Source organism: Mustela lutreola, chromosome 10 (genome assembly GCF_030435805.1).
Source record: "Mustela lutreola isolate mMusLut2 chromosome 10, mMusLut2.pri, whole genome shotgun sequence".
NCBI lineage: Eukaryota > Metazoa > Chordata > Mammalia > Carnivora > Mustelidae > Mustela > Mustela lutreola.
The window spans coordinates 7189223-7212627 of NC_081299.1; the positions used below are offsets into that span (position 1 = coordinate 7189223).

Genomic DNA, 23405 nt, shown 5'->3' on the forward strand with positions numbered 1-23405 from the left:
TTCATTCCTCCTGTTGAAGTAATTCAAGAGATTGGGTTGAAAACCAACTCCTTCTAGGAAAAATATTTTTCTTAAGTTTAGAATAAGAAAAGAAATAAGAAGAGTCTGTAATTGCATTTGAGGGTGGGCTGCAGTCCTGACAGCAGTGTTTTAAGTAGAAGGAATTGAGATTTTCCTGCTTTTGTGCTGTAAGAAGTTAACCAGTTGTTTGTTTTCATTCGGATAGCAATCGAGTCACTGGAATTTATGAACTCAGTTTATGCAAAACGGCGGACACGGGCAGTCCAGGTAAGCCCTTGTGGATGGGGAGCTGATAGTTATCTTTGCCTGTGTTTGGAGTATATTATGTCCAAAATCTATCCTACTCACATAGGATTTTTAGAAAGCAGGTATATTTCATAAGCCTTTTTTTTTTTTTTTTTTTTTTTTTGGTGGTGATGAGAGTTACCTTTTTCTGAGTTACAACACTGTTTGGTTTGAGACCTCCTAAACAGTTAATGAAAACTATATTGAACAAAATGTCATGAGGTTGCAATGTATTATTAAAAAATTTGAGTATATTAGAATGAATTTAGGTTGGCAGACTTCATAACCATTTCCCTTTCCATGTTAGTGCCAAAGGTACCTCGGCAGGATAGTTTTATAGGTGCTGTCGAGCTAGAATTCGAACTTCCTGTGCTCTAGGAAGACAGATTATTAAACTAAATCTGTACTGTGTCCTTTCTGATATCTCTTTGCACTGCTGCTGTTCCTCTAGCTTGGTGGCCTTTGCATTTCTGTGTTTATAAACAGGAGCATGAACAAAAGTCAGGGTTTTTAAAGAGCATTTGATTGAGGGGAGTTTAAATCGTTTTAGAGTACCCTTACGGAAGAAGGTCAGGTCCCACAGGTAAGATTTAGATTGAAAACAGAGCTTGAGTATGAGTCCTAGTCCCAATAGCAGCTAATTATAGTGTCCAAATATCTTCCTAAGAAAGTTTCTTAACATAAATTTATATCAAAGATATTTCTTAACATAAATTTATATCAAAGATAAATATATCTTTGATATAACATTTTTTAAAAATTGATGGGAAATGATGGTGCCGAAGCTGTTCGTCATCTGGAGCCCTAACTGAGCTTCTGAATGTGGGGCGCAGCGGGGGCGAGGGGGAGATGGAGAGGTGGTTCTTTCCTACTTTGTTCGTAAGGGTGTATTTTTACATGTTTGGAACCGTAAGGTACAGACTATTCAGTCTTTCTACATTTTCACTTAACACGATAGCTTGGACATCTTCTCAAGCTGCATCACAGTCTTCATAGTCATCAAAGAATGTAACTCAGTTTTAAAAGAAGTTCAAAGAATTCCTTTAGGGGAAAAGGGATAAATATTTATTAGTAAATAAAATCCCGTGCATCATGAGTAAGTGTCGTGATTTGCCATGTGCATGAATTATTTTGAGCTAAAAATGGAATCAGGGTTTTCTCTGAAAAAAAAAAAAAAATTCTGTTTTCTCTTGGCTCAGGCATGCAGAGGAGAAGAAGAAAAATCTTGGATACCTCAGTGGCATATGTGCGAGGAGAAGAGAACTTAGCAGGCTGGCGGCCGCGCGGGGACAGTCTCATTCTGGAGCACCAGTGGGAGTTAGAGAAGCTGGAGCTCCTTCACGAGGTACCCAAGGGCAGGAGACGCTCAGGTGAACTCTTGAGCACGATTCCCCGGATCCCAGCCACACACTCACCTTCTCTGTGTGATCTTGGCTTTTCGGCTTTCAATCATGATGGAGGCATATTTTCCTTACTAAGATCTTAATGAGCTTTGGGGTGCCTGGGTGGCTCAGCACTTAAGCGCCTGATTCTTGGTTTCTGCTCAGGTCATGATCTTGTGGTTGTGAGATCGAGCCCCGTGTCAGGCTCCTTGCTTAGTGGTGGGGAGTCTGCTGAAGATTCTTTGTCCCTTTCAGTCGCCCTCTGCCCCTTGCCACTCCATTCACGCAGGCGCGCGCTCTCCCTCTCCCTCTCTCTCTCTCTCTCTCTCTCTCTCGCAAATAAATAAGTAAATGAATCTTTAAAAAAAGAATCTTGGGTCGGGTCCTGGGATGGAGCCCCGCGTTGGACTCCCCTGCTCGGCAGGAAGCCTTTTTCTCCCTCTCTGCCTCCCCCTGCTTGTATTTCTTCTCTCGCTCTGTCAAATAAATAAACAAGAAATCTTTACAAAACAAAAAAAATCTTAACGAGGTTTATGTCCGCTGAGGCAGCTGTGCTGATCTTCTCAGGTGGAGAAAACTCGCCACTTCCTGCTGCTGCGTGAGAGACTTGGTGACAGCATCCCCAGATCGCTGAGTGACTCGTTGTCCCCCAGCCTCAGCAGCGGGACCCTCAGCACCTCCACCAGCATCTCCTCTCAGATCTCCACCACCACCTTTGAAAGCGCCATCACCCCCAGCGAGAGCAGCGGCTACGACTCGGCAGACATTGAAAGCCTGGTGGACCGAGAGAAGGAGCTGGCTACCAAGGTGTGAGTCCCTTCCTCTCGCGAGACCCCTGGGAGCTGGTTTTTCATTTTCATGTTTCTTTGAGGGCCTCTGTTTCAAGGCCTGTACTCGCTGTGAAGATAGAAATAAGTAAGATTCCATTTCTACCCTTGCTGCACTCACAGGTGACTCGGTGACAAGCATGTGATAAAGGTCTGTTTCTGAGTCCAGGGGAGCCAGAGGAGAGGCCTCCACGGGCCGGTGCTGCTGAGCTAAGCTCGGAAGCCTGCCCCAGAGCGACCACATCGGCTACAGCTCAGCCCTAGGGAGTTGCTGGGGAACACAGGGAGGGGCAGGACCAGATCTCGCAGGGTCTGGGGACTGGACTAGAGTGCAGTGTCCTGGGGGTGATACAGAAATATCTCAAACTAGTGTTCGTGTTTTAGGAAGACCACTGTGGCAGCAAGAAAGAGGGTGGGTCTGGGTGACAGAGACTCGAGGCACAAAGAGCTGTTGATGGCACAGAGATCTCTCTGGGTGAGAGATGGTATGGGTCTCCGCTGAGGCAGAGGCTGCAGGCTGGAGAGGAAGAGTCATCACGGAAGAGACACCAGGGCCGTAGAGTTGGCGCTCCTTGTTGCCCAGAGGGGTCGCTGAGGATGACTCCCAGGCGTGTGGTGTCTGGGCAGCCGGCCCACAGTGGGCGAGAGGGGTGAGAGGGCTTTTGTGCCGTGTTGTTTCAGTAACCGGATGGTCCTCTAGTCAGTTTAGAAAAATAATGTCCGGGCGCCTGGGTGGCTCAGTGGGTTAAGCCGCTGCCTTTGGCTCAGGTCATGATCTCAGGGTCCTGGGATCAAGTCCCGCATCGGGCTCTCTGCTCAGCAGGGAGTCAGCTTCCTCCTCTCTCTCTCTCTCTGCCTTCCTCTCTGCCTACTTGTGATCTCTCTCTGTCAAATAAATAAAACCTTTAAAAAAAAGAAAAAAGAAAAATAATGTCCATCCAGAAGTCTCCATGGCCTTTAGGACCAGGAGGAATCGGAAGGGGCACCTCCAGACTGTGGTGCTGGCAGCTCTGGTCGTCTTGAGAACAGCTTTTCGACCCACTTAATTTCTCTTCATTAAGCACACGCCAGGCTGCCCTTGCTAAATTACATTCTTACTTCATTCTAGACCTTTCGGGGCCACACCTGAGCTCCACTGTGGATGTTAGCCTGTTGTTTCCTCCAACTGCCTTGCCTCGAAGGCTTCATGGAACCGCTGAAACTCACACCTTCCTCTCTCTCCCCTAGTGCCTGCAACTTCTCACCCACACTTTCAACCGGGAGTTCAGCCAGGTGCACGGCAGCATCAGTGACTGCAAGGTGAGCCGCCAGGTTCCCCGTCCCAGGTTCCCTGCTTTGACGTGGCCTCACATGCGTGTAGCGTCGGGTCTGAGGATGAAGGACATACCTGCTCTCGTGTTTTATTTAATCTCTCCAAGTCGGAACACTGACTTCCGCAGATAAAGGCTCTGCCGTGTTATCAGATGTGTCTCCCAGAGTGTTCTCAGATGGGACACATTTTGGCTTTTCCCCGAATCCCTTGGAGAAGACCTTGTAGGGACTGGTATGTCACTGTGTGACAGGACACCAGGAGTCCTGAGGTTTTTGGTGGCATTAAATGTTGTTGCCTTCAGCAAAGAGGCGAGCGCTGAAAGCGCCTCTGCAGCGCTCACTCAGTGCTGGGCCCTGCCACCTTTTCTGCTCCCTCTTCCTTCCTGCTGGGGAGGCCTTGGCGCCCTCGCCATTCCTTTCCTCGGGGTCATCTCCTTCCAGATGTTCCCACGATTGGCGCCCTTATCTTGTTCATTTTTCTCTCGAACATCCACTCCTTAGCCACCCTCTGTAAAGGCAGCAGCTCCCTGAAGCCGCCTGACCTCTCCCTGCTGCATTTTTTGCTGTAGCTCTTACTGCCGCCTGATGCCGCGTTTTATTCTAGTGCAGTTGACACACGGTGTTAAGCTGGCGCCAGGCGTACAACATAGTGATGGAACAGTTCTGTACCTTACCCAGGGCTCACCACGCGACAAGTGTCATCCCCATCTGTCACCGCACGGCGTTATCACAGTGTCAGTGGCTGTATTCCCGACGCCATCCTTTTCATCTGTGTGACCCACTTACTTTGTCGGGAAGCCTGTACCTCTTCATCCCCTTCATGTTTCCCGTCCCCTCACCATCTCCCCTCAGTTCGTTTCTGTACTTAAAAGCCTGCTTTTTTGCTTGTTTTTTTATTTGTTTGTTTTTTAGGTTCCACATATAAAATCATGTGGGCTTTGTCTTTCTCTGTCAAATTTCACATAGCGTCGTATCCTCTAGGTCCGTCCATCTTGTTGCAAATGACAAGATCGCATTATCTTTGTGGCTGAATGACATTCCACTGTGTGTATAGACATGTCTTCTCTATCTGTTCATCTGCCAGTAGACACGAGTCATTTTCCTGTCTTAGCTAGTGTACGTAATGCCGCAGTGAACATAGGTGTGCATGTATCTTTTTTGAACTAGTGTTTTCATTTTCTTTGGGCAGATACCCAATAGTAGAATTACTGCATTGTACGACTACCTGACACTTTGCAGATTATTTGTTGATTTGTTCTCCAGTTAGAATGTAAGCCTCTGGAGGACAGGGCCTCTGCCATATTCTTGGAATAGTGCCTAATAGTGCCTGTTGTTTTAAATACTGGGCTCACAGAGATAGGCTCATTTCATTAATTCAGGACAGTCACAAAATGAAAAACCAGCCTGGCCGCTTGTAAATGATTCCTAATGGGACAGGCCATGAAGGATTTGTAAGTCGTTTTCTTGAATGACCTGCAGCAGCAGATACATGAACAGGAGGTCACTGGGTGTCAAAGCTCCGCGTTAGGCATTCTGGGTTTTCAGCTGAATCTCACTTGCCGTCTTCCGCTTGCCACCCCCACCCCCCGCCAGTTGTCTGATGTCTCTCCTATCGGACGGGATCCCTCCGTGTCCAGTTTCAGCAGCGCAACCCTCACTCCTTCCTCCACCTGCCCTTCTCTGGTAGATGCCAGAAGCAACTCTCTGGAGCAGAAGTAAGTACCCTCGTTTACTAAAAATAATAATAATAATAAAAGAGGCGGCTGGCTGGCTCCGTTGGTGGAGGGCGCAGCTCTCGATCTCGAGGTTCGAGCCCTGCGTTGGCGGTAATATTACAAGAAACACATACGTACATACAAAAAAGAAGAAAAGAAGCCTCAGTTACCCAGACTTCACAGAGAGAAGCTAGCCTAAGAACCAAAGATATATGAGCCTTCCTCTAGCTCTGGTTCTCCGCTGAGGGCAGAACCACCCCTCCTGGCAGCACTCGGAAGTATGCGGGAGCCCTGTATGGCTATCACAGCCCCAGGGAGATGCTGCTGTTCCTTCTGCCACCACGTGTCGCCAGCTTCCTGCATGAAAACCCTTGGTTCCTCTTCTGAATCCCTCTCCTGCGTGTTTGGGCTGCCACTCCCACTCGCGTGGTTCCCCAGTCCTGTCACACACAGCAAGTCCCCATCTTGGGGAAAACAGTCTAAAACTAGTTTGGAAATTATATTTTGACGGCACAATGAAACATGTTGGTAAGAATAATAGAGACAGACTTAGTCTAGATCCAATGAGTTCATCACTGTAATCACTCGTTTGTGATTCACTGTCACACTCCTGGGCCCGTCTCTGTTCAGCATGCTCGCCTGTCAGAGGTGTCGTCCAGCTGTCTGTCAGACTGTACCCGCTGGGCCACCAGTGAGTGTGGCTGAGAAAATAGCACAACCAGGTGGTTTAATTAACTTGGGATGTCATCAACTATAACATTATTTCATGGGTCGCCACTAAGAAAGAAAAAAGCACTGCCAACCAAAATGTGGCCTGTCGTCATTTGTAAGATGCGTCCCATCTTGAGAAATGGTCAAGTATTTTTTTAAAAATGGGATTTTTGGAATGGGTGAGATACAATACACCAGGCTGAGCTGCTCTGGGATAGCTCAGTGCGGGGCGCAGGCGTTCCTGCTCACGGCACGGTCCCGGGCTGCCCTCAGTCGGTGGTCGTTCGGGAAGCCAGCTTCTTCCCACTTGTTTGCTTTCTCCGCCAGCCCTCTAGGGCAGTGGCGCTCCGATGTCAGGGCACCAGCGTCACCTGGGAGACTTGTAGAGATGGGTAAACATCCATCGTTTCTAGTTCTGTAGGTCTGGGTTGGAGCCCAAGAATTTGGATTTCTAACAAGTTTCCAGGTGAAGGCGTTGCTGCTAGTTAGGGCTGACACTTGGAGAACCACTGCCCTAGTTGTGGCCTGGGAACAAAATAGAAACACCCAAGGAACGGAGTGGACGCCCCTGACACTTCCATTAGGAGGGCTTCAGAGCAGGAAGAGGGATGGCCTGACTCGGTGACTTTTGTGACTTCTGAAGGATGACCCCAGTTAAAGCTGGAATTAACATTCTGATACCGCTTGTCTTCTCAGCCGAGTCTCTGCAGCCGATGTTTTCGAGGCCTCTGCTGGTGAGGGGCTTGTTCCTCCCACGAGCGGGGCGGACTCGTTGTACGTGGACCTCACTAACGCTCCTCTTGCCCCTACCCTTTCTCCTTTAAAGGACCCCAGAAGCCAATTCCCGGGCCTCTAGTCCCTGCACAGAATTTGAACAGTTTCAGATTGTCCCACCTGTGGAAACACCCTATTTGGCCCGAGCAGGAAAAAATGAATTTCTCAATCTTGTTCCAGACATTGAGGAAATCCGACCAGGGTGAGTACTGAACTGACCAGGGATGCCAGGTCTAGAAGACCGCCACAGTACTTTTCTCTCTGCTCTTACACCCGCCGTGCACGTTGCTGTCTAATGCCAGTGCAGTCTGGGCTGGGGCGCAGGGCTGATTCCCGCCCCGCCATGTCCCATCAGGCACGTCACCACACCACAGTGTGCGTGGGGGGTGGCACTTTGTGTTCTTCTGCTGTGTTACTTTAGCAGAGAAGATTCTAGGCCAAACAGATCTTTGGCCTGTTTTGTTCATCCTAGGCTCTGGGCCTCGGTGAGACCTATTTTCGTCTTCCTCAGGCCATGATCACTTTCTTTTTGTAAATAACCAGCCACTGTCATACTGTCCTTTTTAGCTCCGTGGTCTCTAAGAAAGGGTACCTGCACTTCAAGGAGCCACTTTACAGCAACTGGGCTAAGCATTTTGTCGTGGTCCGTCGGCCTTATGTCTTCATCTACAACAGCGACAAAGACCCCGTGGAGCGTGGCGTCATTAACCTGTCCACGGCTCAGGTGGAGTACAGCGAGGACCAGCAGGCCATGGTGAAGGTCAGTCCGGCTCTGGCGGCCGAGAGTGGCCACGGCACCACTCCCTTCTGAGTTCTAAACTGTTTGTGGTGTGGTGTGGCCTCTCTCCCGTGTGTCAGGTCTCCCTGAAGCTTCAGTGTGAGCTGCTGTGTGCCCTGGGAGCTGGCAGGGTGGGCTCCACTGTCAGCAGCTGTTGTAACTGCCCCGGCCCCTGCGTCTCTTTCAGACACCCAACATCTTTGCCGTGTGCACAAAGCATCGTGGGGTCCTCTTACAGGCTCTCAACGACAAAGACATGAACGACTGGTTGTATGCCTTTAACCCACTCCTCGCTGGCACGATACGGTACGAAGTCGTCCTCGTGTTTCCTCCTCCTTCTTGGCTTTTGGTCAGTGGAAATCAGAAAGGAAGTCTTGTTTCCAGAACGTAGGGAAGATCGAGGAGGGACTCGATATAAGCCGCTTGTAGCGTGGGGGCAGGGCCTCCGCTTGCCGCAGACGAGCACCTGCTATTCTGAAGGGCTAAAGGAAGCTGGTCACATGTGTGTCCAGCTAATGTCCTGCTTTGATTTTTTGTTTTAAGATTTTATTTAAATTTCGGAGTCAGGGGAAGGTGATGAGAACCTTCATGGTCTCCCAGTGGTCCAGCCTGTGATCCTGTCAGGGGCTTGTGTCCCGGGGCCCCCACAGCTTAGCCTCCTTATTCAGGAGCCTAGAGTCCTGGGCCTTGAGTGCTGGAGGGGAAGAAGCCCAAGGAGGGGACTGCTGGGGGGAGGGACATCTGGATCCAGCTTTCTAATCCGCCCTGTTCCTCTGTCCCCTGTAGGTCAAAACTCTCCCGCAGATGCCCCAGCGAACCGAAGGACTAAGTGACTGGGCTGAGCCGCCTCACTCGCCTGTGAGAGATAAAGCAAGTGTTGCCTCTCACTTCTCTCTGTGATTCTTGACAGCCCCTCTCGTGTGTAAGCCTGTGGAATAACCGCTTTCCCTCCTGTCAGCGCTCTTTCTAGCTCTCCGCGCCCCCGTCTCCATTGCTCCGTACCCTTCATTTTTCTTGTGCTGAGAATCGTGGTAGTAGCATGTGGCCTAACAAAAGGGAGAAAAACAAACAAAAAAACAAAAACAACCCAGAGGGGACCCAGTGAATCTCCAGATTATTTTTCCGTGTCTTTCGACTTCCTTTTGTATAATAGGTCCCCATTATGACCACCTGTGATGTCTGTACTGCTGTCTTTGGATACCTTTGTCTCTTTTTTAAGACCACATAATACTTCTTTTCCTTTTCTCTATTTGTGATGTCACTTTAATTTTGGGTAGGGGGGTGGCTTAGAGACTCCAGGAGGAAACATCTAGCTTTTTTGAGAACCTAAAAGGAAAAAACGTAGCTTTTCCCTTTCCATCTCTTTTTGCCGTTGCAAATCCCTGCATTTTCCGTTCAGGGAAAAGGTGGGCATGAGTTTAGAAACGGCACAGGTGTGTTCTCTGGAGGCGGAGCTTATTTAGAATGCAGTTCTGCAGTTTTCTTTTAGCAGAAGAGAGAAGGCAGGACTTCTCAGCAGGCCTGGAATGGTGGCTACTGCTGACCTTGTAGGAAGGGAAGAGCCCAGGATGTTCCCCGCGGATCTGAGAGGACTGTGGGATCTGGCGTCGTGTCGCGACGGGAGGCAGACCGGGAGATGAGGACGGTCCTCCCAGCAGGCGCTCCTGTGAGCCACTTTTCTCTCAGAGTTTCTCATTTTTCTTCTTGGCATTAGCGGTGGCGGTACAGTTTGGAATTAGTGCGGGGTCATCCACAAATGTCCCACAAGGGGAGAGTGACTTTCTGCTTATGAATTTGATGGTCATTGTTGTCATTATAATTCTGGTAATGCTGAGTAGTGACCTTGTGATTGTTGTAGCTCCTTTTGATCAAAGAAATGTAACTTTCAAGTACAGACTTGGAAGTCTCCCTCTGAATCCGGGGTCGTCTCCAGTGGTCCCTGTCAAATGGAAAATGCTTTCAGTGATGCGCCTCCTCCCATACTCAGAAATAAGCAGACATGGCAGGCTTCGCCTCCTGGATCAAGAGATTGAAACAAATCCCTCCCACCACTGAAAAAAAAGAGAAAGAACAAAAGGACAGCCAGGGGCAGAGCAGAGGCACACCTGAGCCCTGACCCCAGTGGCTGGCTGCTGTCCCCGCCTTGCCTTCATGGGATGTGGAAATACTGCCAAGCGAAGAAAGAGGAAGCCCGCTGCTGACAGTCTGCTTCTCTGATAGAACAGGGTCCTCTGCCTACAGACGCCATCATGGAAGACCACGAGATACTCTTTTTTTCTTTCAGCCGCCAGGAAGCTTCATAGGAACGGCCTGGGGAAGGGAAGGCCTGCAGGCTGACTCCGTTGCTTTGCCGGTTGATGCGGGGTGTTCTGTACCGCCCTTACCCGCACACACCTCTGTTGGCCGTCCCTCGGGCATTCAGGAAAGTTTCTGCCCTCTCTCACCTCATGGAGACGGAGGGTCTCCAGCCTTGAAGTTGCTGCCTTTCTGGTGGTGCGGACCAGCTGATTTTCTGCTTCAGGCAGCTCAGGGCAGTGGCTCGTGCCCGCTGTAGTATAGAGCTGGGCAGGCGCGTTGTCAGCGGACCCTTGCTCTGACCTCCTGGTTGGGCTCATCTCTAAGAACAGGTCTTCTGGCTTCGGTAGAGTTGCCTTGCGGAGAGGAGGAAAAGTGAATCATGGCAAGCTTGAGAGAAAGGATAGAAGCCCCAGGCTGTGATCTTAGCTCAAAAGTGATCAATAAAAACTCTAGGTTTTTTTTTAACTTCCTTCCTCTCCTTAAAGCATAGGTCATTAACTATAATGTTGCTTGTTTTCTAAGCAGTGCGTGAGTTTTTCATGTAGTTAAAGGTTCCTTCGTTATCTAATGGGCACAGTATGCCCTTCTGTGCCCTTCTGGTGTAGACTCAGATCCAGCATCTGTTGGTGTTTAGAGACCGCTGCTGGACTGGAATGAAATCTAATTTCAGGGAAATGAAGATGAAATTCGAAGGTCACATTTTAAAATGAAGTCACGGGTGCCGCTGCTGTTTGTCTTGAAGTCTGACAGAGGGACCCAGGTCCGTGGCAGAGGGAGGTGGGGAGGGCTGAGGGGGAGTCAAATCATGTGATACACTGAAGAGACATTTGGTTTTTCTTCTAACTCAAAACTGGCTTGGGAAGTCTTTGCTTTGGAGGTGTCCGAGATTAGAGCTGGTGGCACTGGACTGTTGATAACAGCCCTGGGTGAGAGGGCCCCTGAGGAAGCAGGACGTCCACGTCCGGCGCGGTCTCTGGCGCCGGTGCTTCCCACCATCGGAGGAGGACGGTCCTTATCGGTTCCCCTTTTCCTTCAGTGGCCCGTGTCCGGACTGGAGTTGGAAGGTTTCCGGATTAATGTTCCCTTTCTGGGCAGATCCATCCCCACTTCAAAGCTGAGAGACCATTTATAGCAGGAACTACTTATGAGGCTTTAACTGAAGCCATGGTGGCAGGAGAGTTGCTATTTAATATTAACAGTCAGGGAAACTACCTTTTGAGGGTTTTTTTTAATGTGGTCCCCCCCCACCAAAAGCACTCCTTTAAACAAGCAAAACACAAAAAGAAAAAGCTCCCACACAAAGGGAGGAGAAATGGGGGCTCGTTAGAAGCAATCCTGTCCTCCCTCCGTCCCCACCCTCCCACCTCCTGCCAAAGCAAACCATGGCCTCACAGCCCACACAGGGCCAGCGCCCACAGCCGCCTCACCGCTGCGCCGGCCTGGGAGTCAGCCAGCTCTCAGGCCGCGCTGGGCACGGCCGGCCAGCCGTGCACACAGCCAGGCGCGCAGGGAAGGGCTGTTGCTGGCAGCGGGGTGGGCACCCAAATCCTAGCCCATCGTTAGACGCTCAAGCCATCACTGTGAGGGCAAGGAAAGGGATTTCTCCCGGCTAAGAAACCACTGTTGCTTTACATTTTTTCCCCCTTCAGCCGCGTTGAACTTCCGCAGCTACTCCATATTTTCAGTGGGGCTTTTCAGCTCTTTAAGATGAAGGAATAAGTCAAATGATTGTGAAAGATCTTCAGGGGTCTAAAAATGACTTCTCCTGGCGCATATTTCAAAGCAAAGACTTGTTGCCTGCTGCTTGTTGTGATTTACAGGGATATTTAATTTTTTAAGGTATTTGTATATTTATACAGCTGTAACGAATTGCACATTGGCTTGGGGAAGAACGGATGGCCCAGTGCGGGGCAGCTCTGGTACGCTCCCGTTTCCTCGCGCTGTGTCCCCGCGGGTCCTCCAGGACGGGGCAGGGCTGGTCGGTCTGCTAGACTTGGGTCCTTCATTTTTGCTTTAGGTTCCCTTTCTGAAATGTGATTATTAACCTGCTCCTTACAAAGAAGACACTAATGCTGCTGCTGCTCTCAGAAGGTTTGCCGAATGTACTTGCCAGAGGCCTTGGACTTGTGTGCACGGGGGCTGTCCCCTGTGGCCGGCGACACCCACCCCGCCTGCGGCCAGACCGTGACTGTGTGCCGGGGATGGACTGAGTGTGTGTCCGTAGGAAACGGAAATCTCAGCTGAGAGATGATCTGCGGTAGTTCAAAAGGCCATTTATGAAATTCGGATTTGAGCCCCATAATCTTAGGAAAGCTTCTGATCATTTAAAGGAAAGAATGAGAGTTGATGCAAATGTCCTGTTAAAAGCTGTGCTCAGAGAGTCCGAGCTGAGGTTGGTCTCCTGCCAGACCCCGGCTGCTGCATGTCGTCTTCATGTCTTCAAGTTCCCTTTCTCCAGGCTGCACATTCTGGCATCGGCTTGTCCGAGGACTCTACCGGCCCTCTCGCGTGCAAGGTGCCCCCCGTCGGGATTTCGGGTCTCTCCTCACCATCCGCGTGCGCTGCCACGGAAGCCGTGGAGCACACGTGGCCTTTCTGAACCAAGACTTTGCAAACTCATCTCTCCCCAGTAAGGAGTTGAGCACATTAGCAACAATGTACATTATTAATTTCAGATTTTCATTTTCATGTTTTATTATGGAAATATTATCTGATGTTTGGAGCTTGAGTATACAGAATGTAAATATAGTTCTTGTATTTGTACTAATTCTGGTTCTTTTGCTGTATAGCCTTAGATGTGCAATGCGGACATTATCTAACTGTGTATGGTAACCTTGCATCACGGAACTCTTAGTGAACGAGGTAGACATAATAAAGGTACAACCAGTGCATCAGAAGGCTCTGGACGTGTGTTTGTTCTCCTCCGTTGAAAGGGACCGACACAATTTTTTTTTTTTTTAAAGATTTTATTTATTTGACAGAGATCACAAGTAGGCAGAGAGGGGGGGGGAGGCAGGTTCCCTGCTGAGCAGAGAGCCCGATGCAGGGCTCGATCCCAGGACCCTGGGATCATGACCTGAGCCAAAGGCAGAGGCTTCACCCACTGAGCCACCCAGGTGCCCCTACATAAGCTTTCTTGACTTGCAAAGATGTTACTGTGGTGTGACCTACGTGTTCTTTTCTGATCATTCAGAGTGGGGTTATTTTAAAGCCAGATGCTGTTTCTTTGAAAATGCTTTCCTCCCAAGTGCTGTCCAGGCTCTGCCGAAGCCGGTCCTACGTACCTACCCAGGGTTCCCGCGCGGGTGATGTGGTCTTTCTGGTGGAGAGGGGACTCACGCGCCATGTCTGCTGAGTGTCACAAAGTTCCCGTTGGGAGCAGAGCGTGAGCAGGGACCAGTGTCCTAGTGGTCTGGGGGGTGCGGGAGGGAGAAGCAGCATTCAAGGGCGGCCACGGGGTCAGTGCCCGTGAGCGGCCACCCCATGCCCGCGCCCGGGGTGCGATAACTCAGCAGCAAACAGAACGTGCCCCAGCGTCTTGTCCCTTTGAGGAAAGACCTTTGTGTCATGAATGTGGAATGTGTAACGTCGAGTGGTCAGTGACAGAGCGAATGGCCGCTGAGTGGAAGGTGAGGAGGGCTGGGAGGGAGGCATCCTTCTAGAGCTTGTCGTCAGGAAGTCCTGTGTTGGCGGAGGACTTTTGAGCAGACACTTGAACGAGGGAGCGGGTGTGCATGCCAAGCCTGGGCAAGGAGGTCTCCAGGCAGAGAAGCCAAGCCTTTGGGGCAGCAGTGCCCTCTGTAGGGCCCAAAGGTAGCAGGGAGGCCCGTCTGGGGAAGGGGCAGAGCGCTAGAGCCGTGGCGGCCCCAAGTAGCCAAAGACCAGGTGTTTAAGGCTTAGGTAGCTCCAATGCCGTTAGCGTGAAGTAGAAGTCAGTGAAGGGTTTGGGGACGGTGAGTCACACGGTCCTATTTGTTTCCAGAAGCCCGTTCTGACCGCCGAGGGGAAAACAGCCTGTGGGGGGTGTGGGGGGGGGGGCTCGTGGAGGAAGGGAGACAAAATAGGAAATTGTTGGCCTAGTGTCCCCAGGGGAGGGCGGCAGTTGGGACACAGGTAGGAGCAGTGAAGGCGGGAGGTGGCGTCCAACCAGCATATTCTGGCGTCAGAGCCCGCAGACCGCCGCGCGGAGCCGGCGAGGAGGACCACGAGCGATGGGTGCCTGGGCGCACGGAGCGTGGCGCCGTCGCCCTAAGATGAAGATGGGGAGAATGCGGGGGCGGGGGGCGCTCAGTGAAGGATGGGTCTGGTCACGCTCACTTGGAAACCCCGACATTTGCTCCTGACTCTGCAGCCACCGAGGCAGCTGGACTCAAGGGGAGAGCTGGAGCGTTCGGGACTTGTCCGCGTGAGGGTGACAGAGCCAGGCGGAGGCCAGGAGGCCCGGGCATGAGTCGCCGCTGGGAACCGGGGCTCGAGTCCTGAACACCGCCACCCGGACAAGTCCGGAGCGGGAGGACGGACGCGGGGGAGGGGCGGCGGAGAGAGGGACACGGCAGCCGGGCTGAGGACGCCGTGAGGACGGGCCGGTGACAACTGTGTCCAGGGCAGCTGCGGCAGGTTAAGGTCGAACCGAGCAGGACCGGGTTTTGGCAACAGGGAGGTCCAGGACGTGTGAGGGAGCCAGAGCCGACCAAGAAATAATGAGGCTCGCGGCAGATCCGAATCATCTCCTTGATTACCACGAAAGGCTCTGTTAGAGAGCGTGAGGGTTAGAGCGCTGGTGCCCCAACTCGGGCCGGAATCCCTGCTCAGGGAGATGGCCCGGGTCCCGCATGTCTTATTGGCTTCCCAGGGGGACGCCAGCGCTGCTGTCGCGGGCCTCGTCCGTGGTGCAGACGTGGAGAGGAACGGTAGACGGTGTCCTGGGGGGGGGGGGGGGGGCAGGCAGCTCTTCTTGGAGGGGAGCAAGTGGCCGGGCTGTCCGTGCTTTCCAAACTCTCACTGGCCGCTTCTCTCCCGGGCTTCCTGGCGGGAGCAGGAAGGTTCCAGTAACGGAGCCCACTTCACGTGGGAGGAGACGTCAGGAGTGCGTCTGCCCTAGCAAGGTCATTGGTGAGCAGAGCAGCACTGTCCTGCGTGGCGCTAAAGCAAGCCCACGGGGTAGGTTCAAGGGAAAAGGGGAGGAGAGGAGGTTGCGGTAGGACGACGGTCATTCTTCCGGACATTTGTACCGCAGCGGGGAGAAAGGGCAAGGACACGGAGTTTTAAAGGAGAGAGCTCTGCGTACAGACGTGTGCGTGTGTGTGCGCACGCGTGGGTGAGAGCAGGAAGGCTAACCCGGCCCGGGAAGAGAGCGGGCTGGAGAGCTTTGCTGGAGCCACACCCCGGAGGCTGGGGCGGTGGCGCGCTGGGTCTCAGCCCCCCAGGGGCTCCAGGAGGCCAGGCACGGCGGGAGCTCCCGCCGTGCAGGGCCACTAGTGGTTGCCACAGTTTCTCTCCGTGGGCGGCCTCAGCCCTGGAAGCGGGGAGGGCCCCAGGGGGGGTTATGCCTTCCCGAACCCCAGCGGACTGCGCCCTGGCTCCAACTTGCTCTCACAGAGTGCGGTGTCTCCTGCATCTTGGCCTCATCCTGGCTCGTGGACACTTGGTCCCTCGCCAGGGTCGCTCTCTGGAGAGTCGCCATGTCTCTCACAAAGCTGACACACGGGACGTCAGGAGGTCCCCGGGACAGTGCACATCGAATGCGTTACTTTTCTACCTGGTGCTTCTTACTTCACTTGCGGTCGGGTTCCCTTCGGAACTGATGGTCTCTGCACAGCCCCTTTTAACCTAGCTTTTTGAGTACTTTACCTGCTTGCTCCTCTGGCTTTTCAAGATACGGTCTCCTGGCTTTTTTCCACAATTGCTCCTTCTAAGTAGCAAGTGAACAAGTCCTTTGCGTTCAGATGCAGGAGTTAGAGCAAGTCAGTGGCAGAGCAGGGATTTTCAGATCTGCCCCAACTAGTATGTTTGTTAACTCGGACACCTTCTTACGTAAATCTAACAAAGGATTCTGCTCTGGGAGAGTTGCGTACAAGGACTGTTTTTGTAGAATTCATAGCCGTGCTTTGATCTGGGATTTGGGGATTTAGGGCAAGGTGCAAAGTTAAGGTGAATAATAATGTGAGTTGACTTTCTTAAGCATTGTAAGCCAAGCACTTGAGGATTTACTAAAAACTAAAGGTCAGCTTGCTCTGGCTCTAACAAGCTTTGGCTTTACTCTGTTAGTCTCTGGGAGAAACTTGCCTCTCTTGCCGCCCAGCCATTGTGTGCGGGTCTCAGCCTGTACAGCATGTTGTGGCTAGACCAGCCCTGTGGTTGAGGATTTTAACTGCAAGGTGCCCTTCAGCAAAAACAATCAGGAAACTGGGGAACAACAACAACAAAAAAGTTTATTATTTTTACAGGACCTGGAAATTGCCTGGCACTCCTGGGGCCACCCAGCAAGGTTACAGTTAGAGCGCCCAGGCCTGTGGTTCTGCTTTTATTAGGGGAGCAGGGGATCCAGGGTTTAGCTGGGTTCACTTTTTTTTTTTAAGATTTTATTTATTTATTTCTCAGAGAGGGAGAGAGAGCACAAGCAGGGGGAGAGAGAGAAGCAGATTCCCCCCCCCCCCCCTGAGCAGGGAGCCTGACACAGGGCTCGATCCCAGGACCCTGGGATCATGACCTGTGCCAAAAGCGGACACTTAACACACTAACCCACCTGGGCATCCCTGGGCTCACTCTTTATTGGTGAATTTAAAACAAAAGAAAGAATTTAAGGTGAGAAGGAATAAAAAAGTGGCCCAAATGGTCAGTTAATCAAGATCTCTAAAAAACAGAGGAGCCTGGGGAATTGGGGAGCGGGGGACGGGCTCTTTATCTAGCAGCCTGGCTGCAAGACGTCTGAGAGCCCCATCGAAGCTTAAGTGTCAGGTACTTAGAAAAAAAAGAAAACCCAGCTGTCACGGTACTGACACCTGTCCTCTCCTAAACCAGGTTGCGGCATGTGGCCAACAGTCCTGGGAAACAGCATTTTTTTGCCGGTGGTTAGCACCTTAGCCAAGAAGTGGGACAGCTCTGCCGCGTGTAACATTAGTAATATAAGGAAACAAACGGGGCTGTTGGATTCGATACTTAAACGTATTTGCCTAAAGCGAGGCCTGTTCAGTAATAACTCGGGTGTGTCCAGATGTTTAGTCACATTGACTCAGCACAATTTCTCTCGCTTGCCAAATCTCAGACGAGAGCAATCAACTTGTTCCTGCCGCCTAACCCGGTGGTCGGTCTTCCTTGCAGCCGAGCCCCACGGAAAGAGGGAATCCTGGCAGCAAAGCTGAGGGTGTGCGGGCCCCGAGGCCCTCCTGAAGGGAGCCGCCGTGTCAAGTCCCACCCGTACAATTTCCGGAAGGGCTGTTTGTTCTCTAAAACTAGTCACAGGAAGGCCATTTCGATTTAGCTTTCCTTTTAAAGTCCACTAAAGGTCACTAATATGCAGCTAAACCCAGTGTCGCTGGGGAGACGTGTCTCTGCGAGCCTCCTGACCACAAACGGCCTGCTGCTCCCATGAGGATGGAGTACGGGGCTCTGCCTCCGCCAGCTTGGCCTAAGTTCTGTTCTGCCTCTAACTGGCTAAGGAAGTCAGCTTCCCTGCACAGAGTGCCCTTGTCATATTAGATAAAGGGGCGTCTTGAGGGGCGCCTGGGTGGCTCAGTTGGTTAAGCGTCTGACTCTTGATTTCAGCTCAGATCATGATCTCAGGGTCAGGAGATCGAGCCCCAGGTTAGGTTCTGCTGTGCTCAGTGAGGAGTCTCTTTCTCCTTCTCCCTCTGCACCCCCCCACCATGCTTTCAAAAAACATAGCAATCGGGCGCCTGGGTGGCTCAGTGGGTTAAGCCGCTGCCTTCGGCTCAGGTCGTGATCTCAGGGTCCTGGGATCGAGTCCCGCATCGGGCTCTCTGCTCGGCAGGGAGCCTGCTTCCCTCTCTCTCTCTCTCTCTCTGCCTGCCTCTCCATCTACTTGTGATTTCTCTCTGTCAAATAAATAAATAAATAAATCTTTAAAAAAAAAAAAAAACATAGCAATTTGAAGTTTGCAAGGAACTTTGCTATATACTAGCTGACTTTGCTCTGCCCGCCCTCGGAAGGAGGCAGGACAGACAGGAGGTGGTCCTGCAGTCAAGGACCCTACTAACTTCTTCTTTTTTTAAATAAACTCTGCCTGGCATGCAGCTCAAACTCTAAGAGTCACATTGTCTGGGGTGCCTGGGTGGCTCAGTGGGTTAAAGCCTCTACCTTCGGCTCAGGTCATGATCTCAGGATCCTGGGATAGAGCCCCGCATCGGGCTCTGTGCTCAGCAGGGAGCCTGCTTCCCTTCTTCTCTCTGCCTGCCACTCTGCCTGCTTGTGATCTCTGTCTGTCAAATAAATAAAATCTTTTTTAAAAAAAAAGTCACATTGTCTGCCAACTGAGCCGGCCAGGACCCACAAACTTTTGTTAGCCCCTGCGGAAAAACAAGAATTGGGGGAGGTTCCTGATGCCTTCGAAGTCTTCAAAGCTTCTCCGTGCACACTGTGCTTCTTGGTGGCTCTTGTCCTGTTATGAGGCTGTGGTGCCGAAGGTGGCCTGTCAAAGACCAATGCCAGTGGAGGCAGCCCCAGCCCAGAGTCTGTTTCATTTTGCCCCCAGATTGGTGTCTGGAAACCCCCAGACCCTGGCCACGCTCTGACGGACTCAAGGTGAAGGCCCTCATGGCCGACCAAAGGACAGTGCTGTGGAGGGACTGATTAAGAAAGTCAATTCGATCTTTAAAATGTATTTGGCTGAACTTGTATTTCACAGGTTGGGCAGCAGCAGTGATACCTGAAGCAAACTTCCAGCAGCACTTGGGAACGGATAGGAACTGGTGTGATCCCCGTGAACTGGTAGAGTTCACTGCCTTTCTCGCTGTTTGCAATGGCTTTTGGTGAGTTCCTCCCGGATCTAAGCTCTGCCCTTTTTGTGTTCCGGCTCCTGATCAAATCAGCTCTGTATTACAGAGCCGGTCAGTTTGAGTGGCAGAGAGTGATGCCCAGAGCCAAGCCCCTGGCCTTTCAGATCACAGGTCCCTGGATGGAGAACCTCTGCAGGTGTCCCCGGGTAGCGGTGGTGCTGCCCACGGGGCCGTCTCACGGCTGATACTGTGACATCTCTTGGTCCTGCTAATGCGTTAAGATGCACGTTTGTTTGTCTGGTTTCATAGAGATAAAGGCTTACTAGCAGGGATCAAAAAGAGGTCAAAAAGCCACAAAAATTGGTGGGCCCAGGTTGAACATTTATTTTTCTTTATTTTCTATATATTTTTTTAAGGATGTTATTTATTTGACAGACAGAGATCACAAGTAGGCAGAGAGGCAGGCAGAGAGAGAGGAAGAGGAAGCAGGCTCCTCGCTGAGCAGAGAGCCCCATATAGGGCTCCATCCCAGGACCCTGGGATCACGACCCAAGCCGAAAGCAGAGGCTTTAACCCACTGAGCCACCAGGACGCCCTGCAAGTTGAACATTTAAAGACGGTCTGAGCACTTGCCGCCTCCAGAAGACTCCTGTGAGAGGATTACGTTGATCACGGAACAGGCTAGACTGACCTTAGGTCACCCACCGACCTCAAGAAAACTTCATGCAACGAGGTACGCCGTCCAACACACACAGTCTCGGCCTCGCCACACATCCCATTACTTATCAGCTCGGCTCCAAGAAACCCAAAGTCTTAGCTAATAGGGTCCTCAAATTCTAAAGAGTCACACGCTCAACCTTCCAGCAGCTCACCTGCTTGCTTTATGTGTAAGAACAACAGAAGCTTTTCTTAGAAGTTGTAGAACTAGCAAAAACAGCAAAATCTCTTTAGGCTTCTTTTGTGGCCTGAGGAATTTGGTTCGAGAACCGTCGGTCCGGAGGCCCCAGAACAAGGCCAGACAGAACCATGCGTTGCCCGCCATGGGCGGGGCATACGGCTGTGCACAAGTCCATTTGCAGCCAGGGTCCTACGGAGCTGCCGCAAACCCTCAGAATTACAGCCTAAAAAAAAATCACGCCTGAGGGGAATATTTCAATTAGAAAAGCTCAGTTAGGAAGTACCCTTGGAAGCAAAGTTTCCCAAATTAAGCCAAATGGGATTCCTGTTTTAATCGGCAAGTAGAAGCCTCTAAAAGCTTTCAAAACCCCAAAGTGGTTTCATTAAGATTCACTGCGAGAGGCTAATGAAAAATCGCAGGGGTGAGAGGAGCCTAAAACAAAGCCTAGAAGCCTGATAAACCCCCGTTCCCCTCTGTGCTCCTCCCAGTGCTCGCTCTGCTAATCCTCTGAACGGTTTCTCCACTCTGAAAGGACCAAAGAAGTGTAGACAGAAGTCCACCAAGCGAATGGCCTTACCCACACACCCCATCTACCTTCAAAGAAGGACGGGGCCCCTCCAGAGCTGATGGAAGGGAGGGGTTTTCTGGTAAACCGGCAAAGGGCAGCTCTGGGAGATCCCAGAGCCAGCAGCGGGGATCCTGGAAAAACTGACAGAGGCCAGCAAAGGGTGGGAATTCTTCCCGGGATCTGCTCTTCGGAATCTCTCTGCTGTGTCCGGTTGCAAGGGGAAATTTTCATGTGGTCCCTTTCCCTCCAGACCCGCTGGTCATAGATTCTCTGCGTCCCAGAGGCTGCCGCCTTGCTCCTCTCGCTCATGCAGCTGGGCTGGGCCTTCTGCCTGCTTGGGACTTGCGGTTGAGTTTCTTTCTTTTGGCTCTCATTGGGAGTAATCCTGGATCTTGGGAAGTTACTGTCCTTCGCACCCTCTTTGTGGGCCGTCTTACACCAAAGGGGGGATTATTCAGTACTGCCAGAAACATTTAAAATTAGAACTATGGACCCAGGGGTGCCAGGGTGGCTCAGTGGGTTAAACATGAGCCTTTGGCTTAGGTCCCCGGGTCCCGGGATGGAGCCCTGCCTTGGGCTCCTTGCTCTCAGCGGGGAGTCTGCTTCCCCCTCTGCCCAACTCCCCCTTGCCCTCTCCCTCTCTCAAATAAATGAATAAAATCTTAAACAACAACAACAGCAACAAAAAACTGTGTACCCAGAGGGAAAACAACAAATTGAGATAATGTAGCTGACCCAGGATGTCATTGAAGGTACAACCCAATTGTCTGAGGAACTGAAAGCAACTATCCTTATCGTTCAAATCTTTACAGAACTAGAAATGCAGCTCTAGAAGCAATTCAAAGTTCACCCGTTCCTTTCTCAATCCCCAAATTTCCCCTAATTATCTTAAACCACTTGTAAGCTATTGGCTTTAAGAAACCAAGGTCCTTCTAGAGGAACGTGCATTCTTTCTCTGTCCGCAAACTTAACACATCTTATCAGAACTTTGAAATGCAAACACAGTCCACAATCACCTGAGATTGAAGGGAAAAGAGGGGGTAAAGAGGCCTTTTAATAATATAAACCACTAAAAGCGTTCTCATGCCCAAACTCTAGCACATCTTACTCACGACCAGTTCCAAGAACAAAGACGAGTCTTGAAAATCGCCTCCGCAAATATTAGAATGACAGTGTCCCTGCATCTGCCTGGGTGTTCTTAGGTACATATGGTACAAATGTGACATTTTTCTACCTCCGGTAGTATTGCTCAAATTAATTTGTCAAAGAGCTCTATTTAGTTGGACAAGTGCTTGTCACAATGGGGCATTCTAAAATTCTCAGACGCACGGAAGCTAATCCAAACGCTTTTTCAAGTTCACATGATCTGGGAAAATATTCCGTTCCTGGTTTAATTAAAATAGACTTGTCTCTGGAGTTATCAGCATTAAAATTAAAATTTTCATTCTGCCTGAGTTTACTGAAAGTCAAAAAGGTTGATATCAGGATCTCTTGCACAAAATGTTTTTTTGTTTCCTTTTTAAGTAGCTCGCAAGAATGATGGACTTTGATGTCTCATGAAGTTTCTATGTACCCATAAAGATCTTCGTAACCTAAAATCTTAAAGTTTTGCTGAGTTAGGTTAAATGATGAATTAAGTTAAATTCATTACATATGTAAATCAATAAAGATATAACACTAAAATATTAGTTACTGAACATAGGTTTATCTACTTTTGGCTGTCTACTTAACAGAGAAACTACAGATAAATTTGGGTCGTTAGTAAATGTGGGTGGGGTTTTTAATTTTTTTAAGTTTATTTATGGGGGGGGCCTGGGTAGCTCAGTTGGTTAAGCAGCCGACTCCTTTTTTTCTTTTTCTTTTTTTTTTTTTTAAAGATTTTATTTATTTATTTGACAGAGAGAGATCACAAGTAGGCAGAGAGGCAGGCAGAGACAGAGGGGGAAACAGGCTCCCCATTGAGCAGAGAGCCTGATGCGGGGCTCGATCCCAGGACCCTGAGATCATGACCTAAACCAAAGGCAGAGGCATAACCCACTGAGCCACCCAGGTGCCCCTTGAGCAGCCAACTCTTGATTTTGACTCAGGTCATGATCTCAGGGTCCCGGGATCGAGCCCCGCATGAGGCTCCCTGCTCAGTGAGGAGCCTGCTTCTCCCTCTCACTCTCCCCCTACTCTCTCTCTCTCAAATAAATAAAGATTTCTTCGGGGGGCGCCTGGGTGGCTCAGATGGTTGAGTGCTTGCCTTCGACTCAGGTCATGATCTCCAGGTCTGGGGACTGAGCCCCATGTCGCGCTCCCAGCTCAGTGGGGAGTCTGCTTCTCCCTCTCCCTCTGCCTCTGCCCCGGCTTGTGCTCTCTCTCTTCATCTCTGTCTCTATATCTCTCTCAAATGAATAAATAAAATCTTTAAAAATATATATATATTTCTTGGGTTTGTTTGTTTTACTTTTAGTCTGCTTAAGTCTTTCTGACCTGGAACATTCCAAAGCATCTGTCCAACTAATTGGCCTTATCTGCTACATTAAATTGCATCGTCAAATAAGAAGCAAAACTTAATTTTCTTTATTCTGTATTTGTACAGTGGTGGCAGATGTGCATAATGTCCATTCTGCTTCTACAATAATGGCCCCTCGTTGCCAGACTTGCCATCCTGACGTCCTGGTAACATGGCGACAGTCCGCTCCTGAATCAGAGGAGGTAAGGGGGCTGACCCGTGTCTGTAAATTACCCGAACCGTCAGGACCTCAGGCAAACCAGGACAGCACTTGGTGCTTCCCAATTTCCCAGCAAACGCCATTTTTCTGTTTTTGCAATCCCCCACCTACCATAGGGCATTTCAAATAAGAGCACTCAAATTATGGACAGACATTGGTGGAGAAG

At 50.6% G+C, this 23405-nt stretch overlaps 1 protein-coding gene across 13 annotated transcripts in view; it reads left to right on the top strand.

Moving 5' to 3' along the window:
• Positions 1 to 12999, top strand: part of KIF1B (kinesin family member 1B) — a 145068-nt gene extending 132069 nt beyond the window's left edge. For all 13 annotated transcript variants that reach the window (XM_059135590.1, XM_059135593.1, XM_059135600.1 and 10 more), the window contains 9 exons: positions 227 to 288; positions 1506 to 1651; positions 2256 to 2495; positions 3743 to 3814; positions 5420 to 5541; positions 7079 to 7228; positions 7594 to 7786; positions 7992 to 8110; positions 8591 to 12999. In XM_059135590.1, coding sequence (XP_058991573.1) covers positions 227 to 288; positions 1506 to 1651; positions 2256 to 2495; positions 3743 to 3814; positions 5420 to 5541; positions 7079 to 7228; positions 7594 to 7786; positions 7992 to 8110; positions 8591 to 8633 — 1147 coding nt within the window. In that variant the 3' untranslated portion in view covers positions 8634 to 12999. The remainder of the gene's footprint in view (positions 1 to 226; positions 289 to 1505; positions 1652 to 2255; positions 2496 to 3742; positions 3815 to 5419; positions 5542 to 7078; positions 7229 to 7593; positions 7787 to 7991; positions 8111 to 8590) is intronic.
• The last annotated feature ends 10406 nt before the right edge of the window (positions 13000 to 23405 follow it).